Source organism: Glycine max, chromosome 19 (genome assembly GCF_000004515.6).
Source record: "Glycine max cultivar Williams 82 chromosome 19, Glycine_max_v4.0, whole genome shotgun sequence".
Taxonomy (NCBI): Eukaryota; Viridiplantae; Streptophyta; class Magnoliopsida; order Fabales; family Fabaceae; genus Glycine; species Glycine max.
Genome location: NC_038255.2, coordinates 7,534,123 through 7,561,489, shown reverse-complemented (window position 1 = coordinate 7,561,489; position 27,367 = coordinate 7,534,123). Strand labels below are relative to the sequence as shown.

Sequence of the window (27,367 nt, the reverse complement as noted above, 5' to 3'; positions counted from 1 at the left end):
CATGATGGTGATGGGTCAATTGTGATATTTTAGGAAATGATAATTGAGACGTTTATATATTTATTTGTTGTTTTGTTAACTTTTTTGAGATTTGATGATATTTTAAATTTTAATTAGAAATTTTTAATATTTTAATCTCAATGGTTTATTATTTTTAATATTGATCTGATGGTTGTTATTAGTTGTTCCCATATTCTCACAAAAGTCGTGCTCTCTCTCTATATACATACAATTATATGATTATAATTATATGGACTCTATATTATTCATGTATAAAATCTTACATGTTATGAATTATTTAGTATTTTTTAATATAATCCAAGTCATGTCAGTCAACCATTAATTCACTTACTCTACCCTTGACCTAGTGATTTAGTACCCTGACTGAGTCAATAATTGGTTTGAGTTTGATAACAAAAAGTAAAGAAATTTTACAAAAAATAGAATCATATAACCAAAAGGTGAATCTAGTCGACGCTAAAGTCATCAGACTAGAGAAAATTTCCCTAAGCCAGTCAGCCACACTAAGCTTAAACAAAAAAAAAAAAAGATAACACAGCAACAAAACGTTGTTTTGGAAAGGAAAATTTAACTTTATCGACAAATATACATCTCTAGAATTAAGTATTTACTTGTAAAAATATTTCTAACACTACTACTATTTTTAGATATAACATCGGACGGTTAACATCGGTTATTCACAACACCGATGTTAACAAAAGCGCAGTGGCATTTTTGTAAATAAGTAGACTTAATTAACATCGGTTTTACCGAAACCGATGTTAACTAGTCGATATTAACATCGGTTATTTTAATAACCGATGTTACTATGGAGTAGTTAACATCGGTTTCAGAAAAACCGATGTTAGTATGCCGTTGTTAACATCGGTTTTGTAAAAACCAATGTTATCGAGTCGATGTTAACATCGGTTTTAAGAAAACCGATGTTACGTAGTTGATGCTAACATCGGTTATTTTTAAAAAACCGATGTTGTTATCATTATATATTAAAATTCTGAAATTGCACAACCCGCGCACTTGAACCCTATCGTTCTTCTTCTTTCCCCTTCTGCCTGAGTTCGTCTTTGTCTCAAACTGGCTTGCGCTTTCGTGACTGCAACCACATTGTGGAGATCGTGTTTGTGGAGATCGTCTCTACCACTTATCGATTGAGGTACGTCCTTTCGTTTTAACATTAGGCGTTCGTCGTTTTAACATTTGCTCACTTTCGCAGGTCGAAGAAAACTAGGAAAGGAAAGAGTCCTGGAAAGGGTACTCCCAGGGCGTTCTTGTTGTTTCTCCTTCTGCCTGAGTTGGTGTTTGTCGCAAACTGGGCTGCGCTTCCATGACTGCAACCACATTGTCGAGTTCATGTTTGTGAAGTTCGTGTCTGGCACTTATCTTTTGAGGTACGTCCTTTGGTTTTAACATTAGGCGTTCCTCGTTTGAACATTTGCTCACTTTCGCAGATCAAAGAAAACTAGGAAAAAATCGAGTCCAGGAAAGGGTGGGACTCGATTTTGGAAGTCCATTGTGCTTGGCTTTAAGACTCCCTTGGAAGCCATCGAAGGTATGTCTCTGTTGTATGTTAATGATGAAAATCCATTGTTCAATGGTCTGTCTCTGTTGTACCAGACAGAGCTAATTTAGACTTAGGAATGCATGTTTTTCCTTTTCATTATGATGACCCTAAAGTCAGCCCACCAAGTAGAGAGCTATGATGATGCTTGGAATGCATGTTTTTTTTTTTTGGAAAGCAAAGATAATTTATATTAGAATAGATAAAGTACCAGACAGAGCTAATTTAGACTTAGGAATGCATGTTTTTCCTTTTCATTATGATGACCCTAAAGTCAGCCCACCAAGTAGAGAAGTATAGCTTTCAAATCCTGCCAAATCATCCCATAAAGCTTTCTTCCCAACCAGATCACAGGGAGCATAGACATTGACAATCATCATCCTCTGATTATTACTAATACATGTCCCTTCAAGCATTAAAAAACTTCTACCTTTCCCCCCAAATGGCCTGGCAAATACTTTTATTAAATTTCTCCCTTTTTGGTTTCTTGAAGATAGACAAGGTCCACTTTGTGCTTTACAATGAGCCTTCTAACAGAAGCCCACTTGATTCCCCTCCCCAGACCTCTAGAGTTATAGGAGACAAAGATCATAATTGTTGAATTTTAATTCCCTTCTCTGCTGCCATCATATTATACTTATTCTCCATATCCAGCAATAGCCCCTTAACCTTGTTATCATCTTCCCCATAAGTCAAGCCCATTTCCTTAAAAAGGGCACATTGCAGCTCTATAGAGTCCTCGTGTAATGAAGGCGAAGGGTCAGTTTTAGAGGTTGGGTTGAAGTCCACAATTGATTTCTCAAGCTGTTGGGCTTTGCTATTACTCCTCAACACCTACTTTCTTCTCACATAAACCTTTGGGGCAAAAAGAGTTGGGCCACATGTCTGCTGGCCCATTTCCTCAGATGCCACTTTTAAGTCGTGTTGACCAGAGGCAGCATAGACCATGCTGGGATTCGTGATATTCAAAATGTTGTTGTGAGGCATAGATACCTCAAGAGGCAATGCTTTTTCGTGCTCCCCCTCTATTCCTTTTTCTGTATTGCCCGAAATTTCCCCATGGGTGTTAAACCACTGACTCGCGTCTGCATGGCAGTCTGTGATGGGGGCTTTTTCATTGAGGTCCGTTAGCTTCATAAGTGGGGAGTGCGAGTTGATCATATGCTTCTGTTAATTTAATTGAACAGACATTAAGTTACTCAAGGGCTTTCAAAGGGTAATTCATTTAAGTGGCCTTTTTAATCAATGGGTAGAATATAAAACTGTAATCTCTATTCAGTGAAAGAAAGATGGAAGCATTTGCCTTGTTAATTTGGTTGTAGTTGGGGTGAAGTGGCATGATATGGACAAGAAAGAATTATATTGCTTTCTTTTGGTGAAAAAATTATATTGTTGTGAACGATGTTGAAGTAATTTTTGGATTTGGGTGATGAGGGAGCATTGATGAAATCTAATTTTTTATGTAGTGAGTACTAAATGATTCATATTTTAAGACTAAACTTTTATATCTAATCACAAATAAAGTTAAATAAAATAAATACTCTTAAGGTCCTTAGGTTCAGCTTGCTATTAAATCACCTTGCCTTGTTACCTACTAATTGCATTTCATATTTTATTAGGCCCATCCCTTGTAGTTAGAAAATAGGATTCTGGTCCAAAGCTGGTCTGATTGGTGAACAGTCATTGATGTTTTTGAGTTCACTTATGTTGATATAAAGCTATAAAATTCTTCCTATTATTATTATGATAAGATTTATTGTGCTTCTGTTGACTTTGAAATTATCCTGTGGTGATAGGCATTGTTCAGAAGGTAGAGGTCATTGTTGTTTCGAAATTAATTAAAACTGGTCTTGCGGTCATTGTTGGAAAGTGAATTGTGCCGAAGCCTCGAACTCAGGTATTTATATGTTTTATTCGAAAACTACTGTCAAATTGTTTGTATGCATTACTGGTATACTTTTAGAACTGTTTGATATAGGATGACCAGTTGTTAGTCCTGTACAGCATAAATTGCAATGCCATGAAAGTAGTATTTATTTAAAAATTTGGAAAGTAAATAACAAATAATGAATTTGCAAGCCCAATACCATTGTTTGGTAGATAAATTGCTGTATTTGTTTTACTAACTTATCTAACATCTAATGAGTATCTGTGAATAGTCCTCCCCTAAAGGTATCTTTGAAATGCAGGTTGTGCTGTTCACACACACACACACACCCACAGACCCACACACACACACACCCACAGACCCACACACACATTCACCCACAGACCCCCCCCCCCTCCACACACACACACAGCCACACACACATACACATACATAACCACACACACACACCCACGCACACACCCACACACACAACGACACACACACACAAAAACACACACACACATAGCGACACACACACACACATACATAACCACAGCCACACACACACACACAGCGACACACACACACACACATAGCCACACACACATACACATACATAACCACAGACACACACACACACACATACACACACACCCACACACACACAACAGAAAGTTGAAAATACACAAAAAAAATTGAAGTTATAGCAAAGCACAGGTAAAATCAGTAAATCTATCTATACCATAGATATTTATGGGGAGGGGAAGAGGACAACAATCCAATTACAACCTTAAGCTGTGGAAAGAAACATCCACGTCAATTTAATTACATTACATTTAACTAATGTAGTAAATAGAAGGATATGATATGTATCCATCTTCAATATTATTACCTTGAAGAGTTTCTTGCACTCCTTCTACTCCTCTCTATTGACTCAATTCTCTTAGCAATGAACTCATCAGCCTTCTTATCCACATCTGGTCCTTCATCACCATCTATTTTTGAACTTTCTCCACCAATAACAGGTGGACCCTTTCCCCTGTCATTGTTCTGAGCAACGGTCCTTCCTCCTTCAACGTCTTGGTCCTCGATTTCTGTGTCATCGTCGTCGTCATCATCGTTAGATTCCACAAGAAGGCTTTCTTTCTCAGCTGGCTGTGACACAAGAGGCACACTTGCATGCCCCATGAACTTGTTATTTCTAAACAATGTGCCTTGCTTGGATTTATTTTTTTCATGACTTTTCTTACCCACTGGTGTGGTTCTCTCACTTGTAAAGCTTCTCTTCAACTCCTTATTGAAGGAAGGTGCTTCGTTGGATGAACCATTGAACCTTGGCTTCATGAACACTGATTTCTGAAACATTATTGGTGGCGGTGGCGGAGGTGGTGGAGGACAAGACTTGTAGAAGCCCTTCTTCCTCACCGAATCCTCTGCGTTTGAAGACAACATTATAACATAAGTGTTTGAAGACAACATTATAACCCAACAATTCTATTTGAAGACAACATTCTCCAATGACACACTTTGATGGCCTTTATCTCTTTTCTTCGTATGTTCTAGTGCTTCAGCATCAGAATGCATAAAGCAATCTGAATTTTCCAGTGATCACCAAAGGCTTTTGCATCAGCATTGACACTCTCCACCCTTTTTGGTTTATGCTTCTGTGCTGCATTCCGTGCTTCCTCTTTATAAACCTCACATTTATTAGAGGTTGCACTAGAATGATCAAATCAATCTGTGTTTCTTCCTCGTCTACCAGCTCAATATCTTTCCTTTCAACTTTTGTTTTGTAAATTACAGTGTAGTTTACAAAAGCAAAGGTGAAACGAAAGATATTGAGCTGGTAGAGGAGGAACAGGCACGAATTGGTGCTGATTCTTCTAGTGGGACCTCCAATAAATCTGAGAATTATAAGGAGGAAGCACGGAATGCAACACAGAATGCAGCACGAATTGTTGGGTTTTATGTTTTTGGAAGGTGGCACCTTGGGTGTCTTGTATCTGATCTCCTAAGTACCTCTGGTCCAGTTATGTTTTATTAATAATATTATACTTTTGCAATCCAAAAAAAACTTATGACTGATGCTCTTTTGACTAATCCTATTTTGTATGTTGTTGTATGCTATTGTATAAAAGATCATGGGTTCTCCACCTGCCTCCATTCCTCCTCCTCCTCCTCCTCCTCCTCCTCCTCTTCCTCCTCCTCCTTCGGACGCATCGGATTCGCCGTCTGCCGTGAAGCGGACACGCAAAGCCTCACGTCTACGATCTTTGTCCACTAGACCACCTGGTGCTGAGAGACCAGTGGTGCATGTTGATCCTGCTACTGGGAAGGCCGACGGTCCCCACAGGAAGAATTTAAGATCATATTTAGGGATTGTGGCGCGTGATAAGGTGGACGTCACATACGAGAACTGGAAGGAGGTCCCTACTGCTCAGAAGGACCTGATTTGGGAGGATATTCAGGTATTTTTGTTTTCTTATTTGATTTTGTTTAATTAATAGCCAAAAAATACATTATTGTAACAAATAAACTTTATTTGATGTTGTCAGGAGGAATTTGATATCCCAGAGGCTTCTGACAGTAGGACGAAAAGGAAGTTACTGCATACCGTAGGGGAGAGATGGAGGCAGTTTAAAACAGACCTCACGAGGAAATGGGCCCATGCAGCCGATCAGGACGGTGTCGAGGACACTGTCTGTGAGAAATACGGTATCAGCAAGGAAAAGTGGGCCCAGTTTTGCCAGACTCCTAGAGACCCTCTTGGGAGGTATGTTCCTTGCCATTTAAGTTGTTTTTCATATTAAACATGATGTTGTTATACTTCATTCTACCCATTTCAAACATTATTGTTTAATTTTTTCAGGATGTGCGCAAGAAGGCACAGGCCATCAGAAGCAGAATACTACCCCCCACGTTTTGTCTCGTGGGGGTTATGATTATTTGGAGCAGAAGCTCCTGGCTGAGAAGACGAAGAAGAAGCTGGAGGAAGCTGCATAGTCAAGAAGCGTTGATGGCGTCATCGACCCTCCATCCCCGGTCAGACGCCACGTGAAGTGAAAGATGGCCCGCACGAAGAAGACATGGGAGATGACGACTGAGGCCGCAAAGGAAATCGCTGAGAAGATTGTAAGTCATTTTCAACTAACCATTACAATTATGTTTCAATATTTTGAGAATTCTGTGTACCACTATGTGTTTTCTGTGTAGGATTCGTTTGAGGAGCAGGCCACACAGGGATCGTTCGTCCCCCATGGACATCAGGATGTTCTCACTGCTGCTATTGGACGTCCAGAGTACCCTGGACGTGTCCGTGCTGCTAGAGCCGGTGTCACCATCAAGCAATACTTTGGATCGGTTCCACGAACGTCCCGCAGCGCTTCCTCCTTGTCTCCTGACGAATTACAGCAGCTGACCCAGCAGATCAGGGACCAGCTAGAGGAGTCCATCACAGAGAAAGTGACGAGGCAGGTCATGGCATCCTTTAGCCAGCTTCAGTCGCAGATGCAATCTTAGGGACTTGCAGTGCCTCCTGAGCCTCTGGTTGGTCCTTTCGGTCCTCGAGTGAGCACAAAGGGGAGTTATGTTGATCCCTTAGGAAACGATCCTGAGACGGGTGACTCTGACAGGTGCGGCTTGTACATAGAAGCAGATCCTGCCCACCTGGTTGCCATGGGGAGAGTTTATGAGGGATCCACTGTTGTTCATAACACTCCTTTGTTGCCTGGCCAAGTAAAGGTGAGTGTGGAGGAGGTTACAGATGCAGATGCTCCAGTTCCTGTACCCACTAATGAGGTTTCCTTAGTGGGGCAGGCACTTCAAACCTTCCTTGCTTGTCCGACACATCTAGTCAAGTCTTTATCACAACAGGTACTTATTGTCCTTACTATATGTTTGAGTCTGAAAGTGTATTTTCTAAATAATCGACGTTGAAAGTGTATTTTCTAATAGTGTAATAGTCTCAGGGTCGAAGAAAGATACAATAAATATCCATATAGAATCCCAAACACTACATATTGAATGCCAAGTATTTACTATATTTCCAGTAATATATACATATATATATATATATATATATGTATATATACATATATATATATATATGTATATATATCAAACATATTTGTGAAAAAATTATTGAATTTTTAAAAAAATTGGTCTCTATTTTAAAATGGGGATTAAAATTATGGATTGGACAAAATGGGAAACACATGGTTAGATTTAAGCCTAACCAAAAACCATTAAATATCGTCACATATTATCGAGGAAAATTTTTAAATCTAATTGGAGAACACACCAACGTATCTATAACACTGCATTTAAATTAAATTTTCCACATATTTATGTAAGCATAATCAAGGGAATTAATTTTAATAATTTATAAGATTAAATATGATTTTAGTCCTCCAAACATTGTCTTTTGTCTATTGGATTTAGTCCTCCTAAAATAAATTCATTGCATTTGGTCCCTAAAATTTTCATAATTCTTCTATTAAATCCTTTATTTAACTTCGTTATTTTCTTTTTCATGTAAGTTACCTCGATGACCTGTTATAGACAATGTGGCTGAAATTCAATTTATTATAGTCAATGCTCCTACCGATGTTTGTTTCCAATGATAAGTTCCACCAACATCAGAGGTTGTGACACCCTCTACCCCTCACATATATACTGATAAAGGAATAAAAATGCAAATATTAATTAATAGTATTTTTTTTTTACATTTGTAAATACAAGTTTTTCAAAGGGATAAAAGGTTCACATTCACTTTCTTCTACAACATATTCAAACTTGTCCAAATAAATAATAAAGTTATCTCGGTTTAAGCAAGACCGTCTAAGACTTCATACAATTAATATAAAACCCTATACCCCAATGTCACATCCTATCAGAGTGTTGTGTCTCGACGTCCTTCAAAACAAGGTTCCTTAAATCAATTCACCTAGTCATCTGCTCCCCCGAACACAAAGTTCAAGATCATCACAGGATCCAAACACAAACAACACACGGGGAGTGAGTTATCACATTCCTAATTAATGGAGAAACAAGACAACTAGATATACATATCATATAAACTAAATAAAATTTACTTACACGTAATTCACGTAATTCCACCACTTTGTCATTCAAAGTTCACTTTTCATCCATCAATCACACTTTTCAATCATCAATCACATTACACAAAAATCACATTCTTTGATCAAGACATAATAACACATCAATTTCATAATAAACAATTAGCAAGCGCATGAGACAGTTATGCTAAGACTCAAGCCTATATGCAATGTGGTACCATGTCATTGAAAAACCACCCTGGGGCGCTTAGGAGTACATAACAAGACACACCACACAATGGGTTTGCCAGGTCACTCTCACTAAGTAAGATCATAGGGAGACCAGTTAGGGTCATGATGTTTTGCGAGAATGCTCCAACCATATGGGATCCGCATAGGCTTAAAGGAGCACTCAAACCCGGTGACCCCTAAGGCCTACACTCCGAAGAGTCCGTCAGGGCCTCTCCCTCCTGATTCAGGTCCAACCCCTAAAATCATTTTAGCACACAGACACTGTTAGTGAATTATACAATACCCACGACCTCACACTCGTGTCTTAAGCACGTACAACATATTGCGCTACAATTTAACACTGGTTCCTAAATAGGAACCTACACTTTCTCTTTAACACTGGTTCCTAAATAGGAAACCTACATTTTCTCTTTAACACTGCGCATTTACACTTTTCTCAAGATAACACTGGTCGGGTTATTGTACAATTCACAGCTTACAACACAAATAATGTCACATCAAGAGTTAATCACACACTTATTCACAACCAAAACTCATTCACAATTTCACATCTCATAATGTCACAATCCACCATCACATGTTTTCACATATCTCACAATTCAACACCTGTTCTACTTTACACTTTTACTCAATCTCAATAACAATATTATAATCTCAAGGCAACATATCATTCCACAATTCATCACATATTTCATTTATAAGCACTGCTCATGAATTATATAATACCACAACCTCACCCTCATGTTTTAAACATGTTTAACACAATTGCGCTACAATTTAACACTGGTTCCTAACTAGGAACCTACACTTTCTCTTTAACATTGCGCATAAACACTGGTCGGGTTATTGTATAATTCATAGCTCACGATATAATTAATGTAACATCAAATGTTAACACATCCACTTATTCACAATCGAATATCATGTCCACACTTTAACTTCTCATAACATCACATCAACCATCTCATAACATTCCCAATGATATTCATAAGGTATAACATACACATGTTCATAAAATTTAACCATAATATTCTCAAACTCCAACACTTAATAATTTTTGGAATCATACTATAACACTCTACAATATTATTTACATAAATTATTAATATAAATAACTACCTCTATATATATAAACTAGCATACATCATATTAAATCAAAAATTTCAAAGTAAGCTTTCAATGCACAAATTCTAAATAATTATATGAACACTTTGGTCAGTTTCAATTATGATATTAATTTTTTAAATTATATATAAAAACCTAAACAGCAAGAAAAAGAGAAAATACAAAATCAATATCTCTCTCTAAATTTCTCCTTACTTTATTTTATCAATTCATATTAATTAGAAAAAGTACTCAATTTATAGGGTTCACGCTCAACACAATAGCATATCAATTTCACAACAATTGGTTTGTCAAACATATATAATTCACTGTAATAATTATAAGGATAAAATGAAATTGCAAAAACACCCAAAAACCCATTCCAATTGATATCTCTAAGGATCCCTACACATGTTCTCACTAGTTCCCAATTGTGAATAACTCATCCCTTACCTCTAAGCGGACTCACGTGTCTTCCGACAACGATAGCGGCATCTATAGAGGTTCCCTGAGATTCCTGAAGTTTTCTCTCCGACTGCTCCGATAGAATTCTTGAACGTCAGAGAAACGGAGAAAAGATTGAAACCTCCGCTGGTACTGTCATCATGCGATTCCTTTTTCTCCCACCACGAATATTATCTCAAAAATCCCAACGGTGAGAATGTGCGAAATTAAATTTCGAGCAACATATCCAAATTTCATGAAAATCCTACGATTAAAAAAACCGGGATCGTAGTTTTACCGAGACAGTTTTGGATTTCTGCGGGAAAAACAATGCTACAATGAGAGGGGTATTTCTCATATCTCAGATGGGATATCGAAATTCCCAACGGTGACAATGCTCGGAAATGGGTTGCGAACATGCTGTTTAAATTTCACGACGATCCAACGATAAATGAGTTAGAGATCGTTGTTTTCCTGAGACAGGTTTTGTGAGCTGCGGGAAAAAGAAAGGGTTTTGAAGAAGAGAACAGAGAAAACGAAAATGAGGGAAAGAAGAGGCACCGTCAGTGTGAAAACTGACCTAACACTATTTATAGCTAGGTTTACTCTATTTATTTATTATTTTATAAAAACAAACTTTATTTTATTCTCTATCAAACAAATAAATAAAATATTCTTTTTATTTTCTCTCAAATCATTATTTTAATTAATAATTATATCACTTTATTTATTTATTTATAAAATCTCATCATGTTTTTTAAAACTCTATTTATTTATAAATAATAATCCTTTTTAATCTAGTTGACGAAAATTGGGATGTTACAGAGGTAACATATGAATTTCATCGTATGTACTTCTTGTTTGAAATAATATAGTTGTAATTTTTTTTCCTATCCTTGCCGTGAATGATAATGCTAGTAATGTAAAGATTAATGCAATGATGGGAGACCATGGCAAGTCTCCCATTGTAGGAAACCAATTTTACACCTTTAGATACAGTAGCTTTTAAATGAACGCCAAGGATTTTTTCTTCATTTTTACCGTCTTTCTTTTTCATTTTCCCCCTATTTCACAAATTGTATTAGTTCTCAATTTGTCAATGATTTTGTTTAATTATTCAACTTTTTTGTTTTATTGGCATTTTGGAGTTTGAAATATGATGATTTTTTTGTTTATTTTAGCTTTCAAGTAATTTCGGATTTAAATCTTGGACCACTTGGTTAAGGGATCTAAGCCGCTACCAATTATGCCAACCGCTCTTGGTACAAACAAAATTTTATGATATAGATACCAAAAAAATAATTTATATATGATATATTTAGTATAAAATTTAAATATTTAATATATACCAGTTTGGCTAGCGACCAACGTCCAGTTCAACCACTGACCCATCAACCTGGTGCCCTGACCGAATCATGATCGGTACAGTCTTGATAACACTGAGCAAGTTAGTTCTTTAGCCTCCAACTCCTTAAGTTGAGAACTTATACAAGGTGGGATGATGAATTCAATCACGTAATATACTCTGCCATTTTTTGGCGGATTATGTGGGTTGGTTTGATGAATTCAACCTGTTTTACCACCCTATTACCTCCGGGAATGAGTTATCACAAGCATTATGCAACTGATATATTAGACTCAAGTCTACATGTAATATGGTACCATTTTCAATGAAAAACCTCGTCGGACACTTAGGAGTACATGATAAGACATGTCACACAATGGGTAAGTCAGGTCACTCCTTACTAAGTGAAATCATAGGCATACCAGTTATGCTCACACATTTTTGCGATAATGCTCCAACCATATGGGATTAACATAGGCTTAGAGGAACACTCAAACCGAGTATATTTATCCCGAAGGCTTAGACTCTAGAGAGTACATGAAGGCCTCCCTCCTGATTAAGTCCAACCTAGAAAACATTTTAACGCACACACTCTATCTATGAATTATATAAGACCTCTGATTCAGAGTCAAATTGGTCGGGTAGGTTTGAGTTTTATAACTAGTGTTAACTAATTTTTAGTCCATAAATTTTTTCAAATTTCGGGTTTTAGTCCCTAAACAAAATTTTGACCAATCAAGGTTTTTGAACATTTTTTTTCCATTAAGGTTTTAGTCCGTATTGTCTATCTGAGTCATTAAATGATGATGTGGCAATAATTGTATTATTATTTTGTTTCATTTTGTGGCTGGTAATTTTTAAAAGAATTAAATAGGTTTTGATGACTAAAAGCCGCCACAAATTAATTTCTCTTGAAAATAAAATAAAAACTTTAAAGCCACACACACACACACACACACACACACATGATGGTGATGGGTCAATTGTGATATTTTAGCAAATGATAATTGACACGTTTATATATTTATTTGTTGTTTTGTTAACTTTTTTGAGATTTGATGATATATTAAATTTTAATTAGAAATTTTTAATATTTTAATCTCAATGGTTTATTATTTTTAATATTGATCCGATGGTTGTTATTAGTTGTTCCCATATTCTCACAAAATTCGTGCTCTCTCTCTATATACATACTATTATATGATTATAATTATATGGACTCTATATTATTTATGTATAAAATCTTACATGTTATGAATTATTTAGTATTTTTTAATATAATCGAAGTCATGTCAGTCAACCATTAATTCACTTAATCTACCCTTGACCTAGTGATTTAGTACCCTGTGAGTCAATAATTGGTTTGAGTTTGATAACAAAAAGTAAAAAAATTTTACAAAAAATAGAACCATATAACCAAAAGGTGAATCTAGTCGACGCTAAAGTCATCAGACTAGAGAACATTTTCCCTAAGCCAGTCAGCCACACTAAGCTTTAAAAAAAAAAAAAAAGATAACACAGCAACAAAACGTTGTTTTGGAAAGGAAAAAGAAGTAAGAATTTACTTGTAAAAATATGTCTAATAGTCTCAGTGTCGAAGAAAGATACAATAAATATCCATATAGAATTCCAAACACTACATATTGAATGCCAAGTATTTACTATATTTCTAGTAATATATATATATATATATATATATATATATATATATCATACATATTTGTGAAAAAATTATTGACTTTTTAAAAAAATTGGTCTCTATTATAAAATGGGGATTAAAATTATGGATTGGACAAAATGGGAAACACAGAGTTAGATTTTAGCCTAACCAAAAAACCATTAAATATCGTCACATATTATCGAGGAAAAATTTTAAATCTAATTGGAGAACACTCCAACGTATCTATAGCACTGCATTTAAATTAAATTTTCCACATATTTATGTAAACATAATCAAGGGGATTAATTTTAATAATTTATAAGATTAAATATGATTTTAGTCCTCCAAACATTGTCTTTTGTCTATTGGATTTAGTCCTCCAAAAATAAATTCATTGCATTTGGTCCCTAAAATTTTCATAATTCTTCTATTAAATCCTTTATTTAACTTCGTTATTTTCTTTTTCATGTAAGTTACCTCGATGGCCTGTTATAGACAATGTGGCTGAAATTCAATTTATTATAGTCAATGCACCTACCGATGTTTCTTTCCAATGATAAGTTCCACCAACATCAGAGGTAACATATGAATTTCATCGTATATACTTCTTGTTTGAAATAATATAGTTGTAATTTTTTTTCCTATCCTTGCCGTGAATGCTAATTAATGCTAGAAATGTAAAGATTAATGCAATGATGGGAGACCATGGCAAGTCTCCCATTGTAGGAAACCAATTTTTCACCTTTAGATACAGTAGCTTTTAAATGAACGCCAAAGATTTTTTCTTCATTTTTATCGTCTTTCTTTTTCTTTTTCCCCCTATTTCACAAATTGTATTAGTTCTCGATTTGTCAATGATTTTGTTTAATTATTCAATTTTTTTGTTTTATTGGCATTTTGGAGTTTGAAATATGATGATTTTTATTTTTATTTTAGCTTTCAAGTAATTTTGATCAAACCCGGATTTAAATCTTGGACCACTCAGTTAAGGGACCTAAGTCGCTACCAATTGTGCCAACCGCTCTTGGTACAAACAAAATTTTATGATATAGATACGAAAAAACTAATTTATATATGATATATTTAGTATAAAATTTAAATATTTAATATATACCAGTTCGGCTAGCGACCCACGTTCAATTCAACCACTGACCCATTAACCTGGTGCCCTGACCGAATCATGATCGGTATAGTCTTGATAACACTGAGCAAGTTAGCTCTTTAGCCTCCAACTCCTTAAGTTGACAACTTATACAAGGTGGGATGATGAATTCAATCACGTAATATACTCTGCCATTTTCTGGCGGATTATGTGGGTTGGTTTGATGAATTCAACCTGTTTTACCACCCTATTACATGATGTGGTAAATTGATGTTTGAATTTCCATTAGAAGAGAGGTGTATATTTAGTGTTTCACTAAGCTTATAAAAGGATTGCTCCTTCAAAGTAGAATACTTGAAAAAAAACAAAATTAAAGTAATTAAAAAAGTAAAAAAGTAAAAATTTGACAAATAATCAAACATTTTTTATATCTAATATATACGAGAATCAATAAGAATATGTTTTATAGCATTATTTCATAACTTTAATTACTCATCAATATATCTTTATAGAATATTTCTCTATTAATATTTCCTAATACTTTAAAAAGATAAAAATTACTAACAAGGGTTGAGTCTAACAAAGAGGTAAATCTTTCATGATAGGAATGACAACGTGGGTCAATCATGTCGACAAGTTGACCTGCCAACAAAAGTGTGTAGAGAAATACAGCCCTTTGATAACTGGGCGGGTTGACCAACTAATAGATAGAATGACATGCTATGAAATGATGAGTTTGTTGGTTGATAAAGTAAACTTCCAAATAATAGAGTGGGTTAGGCATAACAGGTTACAAAGGTTAGTTGTCAAGCCTCCAACCCCCTGAGTTAACAATTTACGTAGGGCAGGTTGATGAATTTAATAACCTAATACATTTTGTTATTTTTTGATATATTAAATGGGTTGACCTAACAAATTCAACTCATATTACCACCCTTATCCCACTAGAAAAGAGGTTTACATTTAGTATTTTACTATGCATAAAGGTTGGGTTTGGAATGAAAAAACAAAATAATCAATTTCATGAAGAAGTCCACAAAAACAAAGAAGAAGGAAATAGCAAAGATTCTCAATCCAAATAAAATCAAATAAACGTGGATCTTCCAAGGGAGTGGAGAACTTCAAGGTATCATCCTCTTGATAATATCATAGGTGACATCTCAAAAGGGGTAACAACTCGACACTCTCTTAAAGATGCATGCAATAGAATGATTTTTGTCTCTTTAATTGAACCTGAAAACATCAATGAAGCCATAATTGATGAACATTGGATTTTTTTCTATGGAAGAAGAATTAAATCAATTTGAAAGAAATTGGATGAACATGGAATAATCATTAGAAATAAGGCTAGATTAGTGGCTAAAGGATATAACCAAGAAGAAAGAATAGATTATGAAGAAACTTATGCTCCAATAGCTAGATTGGAAGCCGTTAGAATGTTACTTGCCTTTGCATCAATAATGGGTATCAAACTTTATCAAATGGATGTTAAAAGTGCATTTTTAAATGGATTTATTAGAGAAGAAGTGTATGTTGATCAACCTACTGGATTTGAAAATTCAGATTTGCCCAATCATATTTTTAAATTGAAAAAGGCTCTATATGGTTTAAAACAAGCCCCTAGGGCTTGGTATGAACGATTGATCAAATTTATTTTAGAAAAGGACTCACTAGAGAAATGGTTGATATCATACTTTTCATTAAAAGAAAAATGCATGATATTCTCTTAGTTCAAATTTATTTCGATGATATAATCTTTGGTGCTACTAATGATTCATTGTGCAAAGAATTCTCTAAAGATATGCAAAGTGAATTTGAAATGTCTATGATGGGTGAGTTGAATTTCTTTCTTGGACTACAAATAAAACAAACCAAATATGGAATATTTATTAGTCAAGCAAAATATTACAAAGAATTGCTTAGCAGGTTTGGGATGGAAAATGCTAAACCAATGGCCACCCCAATGAGCACTGCTTGCTACTTGGATAAAGATAAAGCCGGTCAATCAGTAGATATCAAGAAATATAGAGGTATGATCGGATCTCTTCTCTATTTATTAGCAAGTAGATCAGATATTCTGTTCAATGTTTTCATGTGTGCTAGATATCAAGCCAATACCAAAGAATCTCACCTTAGTGCCGTCAAAAGAATAATGAGATATTTATTAGGCACTATAAATCTAGGCTTGTGGTATCCTAGGAATTCTTCTTACAACTTAGTAGAATACTAGTGGGACTTGCCACTCTATTGGTTCTGCACTAGTAACATGGCATAACAAAAAGCAAAATAATGTTGTCTTATCCACTGCAAAAGTGAAATATATTTCTACTAGAAGTTGTGGTGCACAAATCCTTTGGGTGAGACAACAACTCTCTAATTATGGCTTAATGCTTGATCATATTGCTATCCGTTGTGAAAATACGCGTGTAATCAACCTATCCAAAAATCCCATTCTGCACTCTAGAACAAAACATATTGAAATAAGGCATCACTTCCTTAGAGATCATGTTCAAAAGGGGATTATGTATTAGAGTTTGTTGACACAAAAAATCGATTGGTTGATATCTTTATGAAACCTTTGCCAAAAGAAAGCTTCTTTACTATTAGAAGAGAATTAGGACTTATTGACCAATCTGACTTAGACTCCTAATCAATTTAATTGCCTATGATCTTTGTTCTCTTGCATATTTAAAAGTTTTAGGATATGTAATCGATTATCAACACCTGTAATCGATTACCATAGAACAAAGGTGGTGTAATTGATTACCAGAAGCAGTGAAGCAGTTACTCAGCATGATTGTAATCGATTTCAAAGAGCTATAATTCATTACCAGTCATCCCTGACTATAAATACAGATTTTTTTTTTCTCTCTCTCTAAGCACAAAACCTCATCTTCTCTCTCTCTCTCTCCAACGGCTCAAAACCTTGTCTAGTCTTCTAATCCTCATAACTTCTTCATTTCTTCACCAAATCCCATCAAACAAAGTGCAAAATTCCTCTTTTTCAATCCTTTACAAACCCAACTGATCAAAATTTCTAGAAAATTCCTCAAATGGAAGAATCATCAAAGAAGAGAAAGGGTTCATCCTCCTCCACTACCACTGCAGGCCAACGCCGCCACAATGCTTCCGATGACTCTCCAGCACCACCTAATCCATCCCTTTCCTCACCACACTCTCTTACTCTATTTTCTTCCAATGAGCAACGTTAGAGGTATTACTCTTTCTTTTCCAATCGTGTCCTTCTTGATCCTATATTCCTTGATTTTGATATCGTTGAGGGAGAAACCTTTGACTGGTATCAAGTTTTTCAAAACTCTGAATTAGTGGATTTTATGACTCTGAAATTTCATTATTATTCAAAATTAGTTTGTGTCTTTTATAATAACTTGGAAATTCGTGATGGAGTCATATTTTCTAAAGTCCACAAAATACCCATTGTTGTTGACCGATCTTTGTTTTATTCTCTCACAAAATTGAGTAGTCAGGGTGTCCCTTTTGAAGGAGCCTTAATTGATGATTGGAAACCCATTTATTCCAGTCATGATACCCGAAAAATGGTCTGTGTTGAAAATGCTTATATGACTAGTCGTTTACTTGCTGGTTTCTTTACCTTTGAATGTTGTATCATGCATTAAATACTATGTCGAGTGTTGCTTCCTCATTCCACAAACCTTGCTCAAGCCTTTGAGAAAGATTTAATTATGTTATAGGCCCTACAAATTGGCCACCAAATTGATTGGGCTCATCTTGTTCGCTACCATATGCATAAGGCATTACGGGTAAATGCACCTCTCCCTTATCCCCACCTAGTTACTCTGATTCTACAGCACTTCGGCATTCCTCTTACTAATGAACCTTTTGTCAAGGTTAAATGTTCATTTGCCATTGGAGCCACTGCAGTTGAATCCTTTGGGTATAGGAAAGATCTAGACGGTCAATGGGTTCGTAAACAGGATCTCCCAACTAATGCTCCGGATGAATGCATTCCATCTCCACCACCAAGAGATCCATCCTCTTCATTACTGAATGATATCCTTAGTGAGCTTCGGGATCTTCATGCCTTTGCGGAGAAAGGTTTGATTCAATGGATTGACGAATCATGCAATATGAGGATGACATGAGCTTTATTCGTCGTTGCTTTGATCCTCCAGCTGGTCCTTAGATTTTCATTAATTATCATAAACTGTAGAACTCTATGACTTGTTTCTCTTTAATTAGGTTACTATGTTCCTTAGCATTTCAGACTTCTTGGCTTTGGTTATTTGTTTAGACCTTGGTACTTTTCAATTTATGTTACATTGCCTTCAAATTACTATTATTCTGTTTGAACGATTCTCTGAATGGTATGGTACTACCATAGTATTTGTTATGGACGGTATTATTTAGTATGGTATTGTTCTGCTTATACTCTGTTTTTGATGGTGCTAAAGGGGGAGAGATGGATAAGAGGTAAGGGGATTTTTTGTTGGAATTATTTGGAAATATATTCTGAACATATTTTTTATATATCCAATCTTTAACTTTTTCAAATAAGCAATCACTGAAAATTAAGGGGGAGTGAACGACACAAATTAATGGATACTCTTTTTTTACTCCTCCCCTACATATGATTGTCATCATCAAAAAGGGGGAGAATGTGAAAGTATATATACAAGTTTTGATGATGTCAAAGTATTCACTTGATGAGCTCAGATTGATTCAAGGTCAAACAAACAAGATCAATAAAAGATAAGGCCTTAGTAAAATTTTTAAAAGAATCTCATATTGATTGCTATAAGTTTTTGGCCTCAAAGTTTGTTTTAAAATATTTTTATGAAAGATTGATCAGTTCGAAATAAAATATTTTTGAATTGGTAATCTTCTATAGTCGATTACCAGAGACAGAATGCACATGACTTTTTGAATGTTTGAAATTTTTAGTTTGAGTTTTAAACTGTGTAATTGATTACCAAGATTCTATAATCGGTTACCAGCAAAGAGATTTCAGAAAAGCTTTGAAAAGACATGAGACTCTTCAAAAATATAATTGTGTAATTGATTACCAATAGAGAAGTTTCAGAAAGTATTTTTGAAAAGACACATTTCTTCAAGTTGTTTTGAAGAGACAAAACAGGGCCTACATATATGTGTCTTTACTAAAGGAAATCATAGACAGACCAGTTAAGATCATACTTTTTTGCAAGAATGTTCCAATCATATGGGATTAACATAGGCTTAGAGGAACACTCAAACAGAGTTTATTTATCCCCAAGGCCTAGAGTCTAAAAAGTACATAAGTGCCTTCCTCCTGATTTAAGTCCAACCGAAAAAATATTTTAAAACGTAGACTCTATCTATGAACTATACAAAACACACGACTCCTCGATTATTCTCAAAATAATTTTAACTCGTCTTCCCTCACAATGATTAAAGTTTTGAAACTAACTATTCTCTATGACAAGAACATTCAATAAACTAAACAAGCTAGATACTTAAAAAAACAAAACTTGTGGAATTTTGATTTCCTATTATATAATTAAAGCAATGGTTATATTCCTTTATCTATCTATATGATTAACGTGAAGGGGTCAAGATATAGAGTTTGGTAACAAATCAACTACATAAGTAAAAGCCAATGGGATGAAAGGCAAGGCACAAGGAGTTCATAAGTCAAAGGGAACACAATTGTATAATGTCTACAACACCAAATTCAATTCGTTATATATATATATATATATATATATATATATATATATATATATATATATATATATATATATATATATTAGACTCAAAATTTCATAACTCAACGTCATTGCACTTTGTGAAATTCTTAGAAGCACGGATTGTCACAGTAATTAAAATGTGTAGTTAAAACAATTTGTTTAAATCCCTAAATACCATCAAAACGGGACCAACACAAACTAACAATCAAACGTCTAAATTAACAATGAAAAACAGAAATTATCATGCAAGAAAAAGAATGTCTCACCCCCTCTTAGCGTAAGTCCCTCCTTATTTAATTTCATCAATTCACGCTAATTAGATAAAAATCCTAATTTCTAGTGTTCAAACTCAACACAAGAACACATCAATTTCACAATAATTTTGCATTGGGACATTAATTGGTCTGTCAAACATAGTTAATTCGCGATTAAAAGCATAAGAACATGATTGAATTTCATAAAACAACCGAAAATTGATCCTCTAGGGATCCCTACACATGTTCATTGTAATCTCCAAGTTTGAGTAACTCATCCCTTACCTCAAGGTAGTCATTCAAGTGTATTCCATTAGCAATGGTGGTGTTTTCAGTGCCCTCTAGGATTCCCCCTCTGGTTGCTTTGTTAGGATTTTGTTTGAAGCATAAGAGAAAATAAGCAGAGAACGTAGAAAATGTTTAGCAAAACTGCTCTCAGGGATAAAAGCATCTTTATATAGTGAGAAATCTAATGACTTAATTCTTATTCCTATTTTTCTTGTTTATTTTATTAATTGTAAAAACACTCTTTTCTCTCTATTAAATAAATAATAAATAGATAAATAAACCCCTCTCTTATTTTCTGAAACTCACTATTCTAAAAACTCATTTATTATTCATTCGAACCTCTAATTTAAATAAAAACACAATTGTAATTAAAAAAAACCCTTTTGATTAATTTTACAAAAAATGAGGTGTGGCAATAACAACATTGAGTGAGCTAACTAAGATGGCAATGACCCAACTCCCTCAAGACCTCATAGTGGACATTTTGTCGTTGTTTTTATTTTTGGTGAAGTTAAAATTAGATTTTAACATTTAATTAAATAAATATTTGAAAGTGAAAATTTTCGTTTGATGGAAATTGAACTACTCTATTTAAACAAGGAAATGGAAATACAGGAAATTTAAATTACTTTGTTGGAACAAAATATTTAAAAATGAAAGAAATTCAATTGTAAGTAATTCAAATATCATGCATTTTAATTGCTTTGAATGTTAAAATTCTCCATCCAAAGTCCAAATACAACATTAGTGTACAAACCAAGTTTTAAAAACAGATCAATCGTTGATAGGGTTGAGGTCCTGGATTTATGGGTCACTAGTCGACATAATGAATTAGTAGTTGAACCACACAAATCAGTATAAGTAACATAAGATATAAAAAATATATTAATTGTCATAAGTTTAGTAATTAATTATGATAATTTGGTTGTAATTTAAACCACTAAACAAATTTTAGATTTTTTATTGAACTTTTGAGTGCATCATATTTTCTTTTTGTATTTTCATTAAATTTTTCATTTTTTAAAATAATTAATATCGGTTTAATTAGGTTCACTAAATTAGCTTACTACTTCAACCGAACTAGGTTACTGGTTTTACCATTGATTGATCGGGCCAAATTGGGACACATATGGTCAGACTAGGTTAACTGCATGACTTATCTCCCTTTCCTTACTTCTTGCAAGGGTTGATTCTAACCCTGGTCCCTATAGCTATTTGTAACAAGTAGAACCACTAAACCAAGTTAATTATTATATATATATATATATATATATATATATATATATATATATATATATATATATATATATATATATATATATAGGTGGTTGAGATTAAAAAATTTAAAAATCAAAATTAAAAATAATACAACCATTAAATCTCTAAACCATTCGTCAAACAAATCATGTCCTAAAATATTTAAATTAGCGTTAACCCATCACCATCACCATCACCATGATTGTCACCACCTTTGCTGGTATGATCGTTGCTATATTGACCACCTCCACCGCCATGATCATCGTCATCATCGATGATGGCGGTAGTGACGACGACAACGATCATGGCAGCAATGGTAGTGACAATTGATGACAATGGTGGTGGCAACGACAACATGGTGGGGTTGCATTGGTAGTCGTGGTGGTGGCAGCAACGGTGACGAAGGTGATGGCGGTAGACAATGGTGGTGGTGACGATTGATGATTGAAATGATGGGGGCGATTATTATAGTGGTGACTACAACAGTGGTTATGGTGGTGACAATGACATTCATGATGGTAATGGGTTAATTGAGATATTTTAGGAAATGATAATTAAGACCTTTATAGATTTGTTTATGTTTTTGTTAATTTTTTTTTAGATTTGATGATATATTAAAATTTAATTTGAATTTTTAATATTTTAATCTCAAAGGTTTATTAATTTTAATCTTAATAATTACAAGGTTAAATATGATTTCAGTCCTCCAAACATTGTCTTTTGTCTATTGGATTTAGTCCTTCAAAACTAAATTCATTGTATTTGGTCCCTAAAATTTTCAAAATTCTTCTATTAAATCCTTTATTTAACTTCATTATATTCTTTTTCATGTAAGTTACCTTGACGGCCGATTGTAGATAATGTGGCTGAAATTCAATTTATTATAGTCAACGCACCTACCGATGTTTCTTTCCAATGATAAGTTCCACCAACATCAGAGGTAATATATGAATTTCATTGTATGTACTTCTTGTTTGAAAGAATATAGTTGTAATTTGTTTCCTGTCCTTGCAGTGAATGCTAATGCTAGTAATGTAAAGGTGAAGGCAATGATAAGAGACCATGGCAAGTCTACCATTGTTGGAAACCAATTTTTCACCTTTAGATACAGTCGCTTTTAAATGAACGCCAAGGATTTTTTCTTCATTTTTACCTTCTTTCTTTTTCATTTCCCCCCTATTTCACAAATTGTATTAGTTCTCGATTCAATAATGATTTTGTTTCATTAATCAAATTTTTTTGTTCTATTTGCATTTTGGAGTTTGAAATCTGATGATTTTTTTGTTTATTTTAGCTTGCAAGTAATTTTGATTAGACCATATTTTTTAGAGGTTTGATCAATTTTGTTTTTGGATTCATTGCCAGCTCTTCTTGTTGCTTCTTTAGAGGAGAAAAAAGAAGGAATGGTATATTGAGAAAGGAATGAAATAAATTAGAAAAAAAGTAAAAAATTTTGAACCATCAATTTAAAATTGAGAAAATCTAGGGTTCATATTAAATTTTCCACGATGGGAGACTTGTTATGGTTTCCCACCGTAGCCTTTGCCACGACAATGCTAACGTTAGAATGCTTAGTGCAGTCAAATGAATGCTAATGTTAGTAATTAAAATACTACGCTCCTCTATTATTCTTTTTCTTTCCCAAAACCCAAATCTCTCTGAACCAGATTTCCTTCCCGTCATTGACATCGACATCGTCAAAACAGTGTTTGGCTTCTCTAGATATAGCGATCAAAGTGCTTTTTCCTTAGAATTTTTGTTTGAGAAAAGTCTAACCTTCATTGAACTCCAAACTCTCGAAATCAGACCATTACTAACATCAGGTTTCATTCCGTCAATCTTGATCCCGTGAGTTCATTTATGTTTTTTTGCTTCTTATTGTTAATTTTCCTTTTTGCATTCTAGTGTTCTAGGTTTGGGTTTAATTTTTTTGTTATCCATGCTTGTCCAAAATCCTCACCTGTCCTTGTTGAAAAGTATGTGTATTGTTCTTCTTGCTGGCTAGGGTTTTGAAATAACAACATTGGGTGACCCAACTAAGATGGCAATGGCCCAGCTCCCTCAGGACCTCATAGAAGAAATTTTGTCATGGCTTCCGGTCAAATCTCTTATGCGTTTCAGGTGCGTTTCTAGGACTTGGAATTCCCTCATCTTCCAAGCACACTTTGTCAAATTAAACCTTCAAAGGTCATCTAGAAACACCCACGTCCTATTAAGGTGTCAAATTAATACTGTGTTTGAAGATATGAGGGATCTCCCAGGCATCGCCCCATGCTCTATATGTAGTTTACTTGAGAACCCATCATCCACTGTTGACAATGGTTGCCACCAGCTAGACAACAGATACTTATTCATAGGTTCCTACAATGGGTTGGTTTGGTTGATTAATTTGGTTGCTAGAGGTGAATTCAGTGAATACCGGGTCTGGTTTTGTAACCTGGCCACAAGGATCATGTCTGAAGATTCACCACACTTATGTCTTCGCTCATGCAATTATAAACTTTGGTGGTATCAAGTGAAGTGTGGGTTTGGTTATGATGATCGGAGTGACACTTACAAGGTGGTGTTAGTCCTTTCAAATATTAAGTCACAAAATTGGGAGCTGAGAGTTCACCGCTTAGGTGACACTCATTGGAGAAAGGTTTTAACTTGTCCGGCATTCCCCATTTTGGGAGAAAAATGTGGACAACCTGTGAGTGGTACTGTTAACTGGTTCGCAATTCGCAAGTTGGGTTTTGATTATGAATGGGAAACTGTCACCGTCGATCAATTAGTAATTTTTTCATATGATCTAAACAAGGAGACATTCAAATATTTGCTGATGCCGAATGGTCTTTCTCAAGTTCCCCGTGGCCCTGAACTTGGGGTATTGAAGGGCTGCTTGTGTCTTTCTCATGTTCACCAGAGAACCCATTTTGTTGTTTGGCTAATGAGGGAATTTGGAGTTGAAAATTCTTGGACTCAATTGTTGAATGTAACTCTTGAGCTTCTTCAAGCCCCTCTGCCCTGTGTAATACTGAAGCCTCTGTGCATCTCTGAAAATGGTGATGTCCTGTTGCTGGCAAATTATATATCTTCAAAATTTATTCTCTATAATAAGAAAGATAATAGAATAGTCTATACTCAAGATTTCAACAACCAAGTGCCAATGTCCTCCCATGATTATATTCAAAGCTTGGTTTTGCCATATGGAAATTAAGGTACCGTACGTTTGCTTATATGAGTTTATGTTAAATTATGTAAGTGTTTTCAGAATCTTACCATTTATGGTATGCACATGACAGATTGTGTGGATATTTTGGGTTGTTCCTTACTTTGCGGGATGGTTCTATTGGCTATTGCTAATTGTGTGTTTGCTTTGATTTTGGCTGCATTATCTTTTCCTGGCTCATACTTTGTGTTCTCATCTCCTTTAAATCCTCATAATTTTCTCTTGCAGTAGAATCTTATTTTTTATGGAAAATATTATGTTGGAAACATAAAATGTAGGCTAAAATGTAATTTGTATCTCTTTATCATGATTTTAGTCCTCTAATTTTTAAAATGAGACATTTCGTTTCACTTTTAAACAATCTGCGATTTTAATTCACATAACCAATATCTAAAGTTAACTATGTACATTTTGTTGACACATGTTGTAGATTTTTTGTAATTATTTAGTTCGTGTGTCATTCAGCGATTGAATTTGGTCATAAGAATTAAAGTTATGAATTTTTTAAAAGTGAAAGACGAAATTTCTCAATTAAAAAATCAGGAAGCTAAAATCATGATTTTTTTTTAAGTGGGAGATGGATGACTGAATTAAAAAATAGTGAGGCTAAACTTGTGGTTTGAAAAGATAGAGCAACAAAACATGAAATTTAGCAACAAACTAAATAAAATGGCTTGAATAAATTTTACTACCGGTAAAATAAGTCACATCTTTATTTTACTACCCGCTGTCACATTTTTGCTCAACTTTACTACCCGCCATTAGCGATGATCATCTTACTAGAGAACATTTTTCCTAAGTCAATTGCACTGATTATAAAAAAAGATAACACAGTAACATAAAGTTGTTTTGGAAAGGAAATTTAACTTTATTCAAGAATACACACCTCTAGTAGTAAGTATTTACTTGAAAAACTAAGTCCAATCGTCCCTGGGTTCGAATAAAGTACAATAAATATCCATATAAAACGCCAAACAAAAATACACACCGTGAATGAGTTATCACATTCCTATGAATTAAGAACTAAGAGCATTCAACTCAATACATGCATCATCATCACTTTACAAAAATCATACACAAACGTTCACACTCATTCAAGACCACACACTTCAGAAACAACACCAAGTCTCAATTTGCAACTCAATGAAAAACCAAACACAAGCATTATGCAACTGATATATTAGACTCAAGTCTACATGCAATATGGTACCATTTTCAGTGAAAAACCTCGTCGGACACTTAGGAGTACATGATAAGACTTGTCACACAATGGGTAAGTCAGGTCACTCCTTACTAAGTGAAATAATAGGCATACCAGTTATGGTCACACATTTTTGCAATAATGCTCCAACCATATGGGATTAACATAGGCTTAGAGGAACACTCAAACCGAGTATATTTATCCCCAAGACCTAGACTCCGGAGAGTACATGAAGGCCTCCCTCCTGATTAAGTCCAACCTAGAAAACATTTTAACGCACACACTCTGTTAGACAAGTGGCCTCAGATATCTTAAGAAGGGGGGGTTGAATTAAGATATTCCAAACTACTTCCCCAATTAAAAATTCTATTTCACTTTTATTCAAGTTATGAATTCCCTTAATGACAATCTTCTTAAATATTGATTCAAATAAAACAATTTGAATATGAATGTAAAGCAATAATAAATAAAGGAGATTAAGGGAAGAGAAAGTGCAAACTCAGATTTATACTGGTTCGGCCACACCCTTGTGCCTACGTCCAGTCCCCAAGCAACCCGCTTGAGAGTTCCACTATCTTGTAAATTCCTTTTACAAGTTCTAAACACACAAGGACAATCCTTCCTTTGTGTTTAGAATTCCTTTACAACAAGAGACTAACAGTCTCTTAATCCCTTAGAAAATGAGAAGAAGAAGAAGAATGAATCTCTCTAGAAAGAGATGGATTTTACAGATTGAGCACTCAAATAATTCCTTAATGAATTGCATTTGAATTGGCCAAGGAATTCTTAAGAGGATAAAATGATTTTGCTCTTTGAGAGGATAAACACTTGTTGTTCTGAAAAACTCTGAGCAAATTCGTGTTTAAGTCACATATATATAGACCATCGGTGGTCATGAATAAAGCCTTTGAAAAGTTGTGACTCTTAGAATTATTTTTCTGAAAATCTTGTCTGGTAATCGATTACAGTAATTGTGTAATCGATTACAGCTTTTAAAATTTGAATGAAAACGTTTACTAACTGCTGGTAATCGAT

The 27,367-nt window shown here is 34.6% G+C and overlaps 1 protein-coding gene and 1 non-coding gene across 2 annotated transcripts; one reads left to right on the top strand and one right to left on the bottom strand.

Annotated features, from left to right (window-relative positions):
* Positions 1–758: 758 nt before the first annotated feature.
* On the bottom strand, positions 759–865 carry MIR10193C (microRNA MIR10193c). Its single transcript, NR_161739.1, has one exon. It is a non-coding gene; the product is annotated as a microRNA MIR10193c (primary transcript).
* Positions 866–23,961: 23,096 nt separating this feature from the next.
* LOC102662906 (F-box/kelch-repeat protein At3g23880) lies at positions 23,962–25,119 on the top strand. The gene has a single exon (XM_006604963.4). It carries the CDS (start codon positions 23,962–23,964, stop codon positions 25,117–25,119), a length of 1,158 nt encoding a protein of 385 aa, XP_006605026.2.
* Positions 25,120–27,367: the final 2,248 nt, after the last annotated feature.

Coding starts and splice junctions, on each gene's coding strand:
- LOC102662906 (XM_006604963.4), top strand. CDS start 23,962: ATGGCAATGGCCCAGCTCCCTCAGGACCTCATAGAAGAAATTTTGTCA.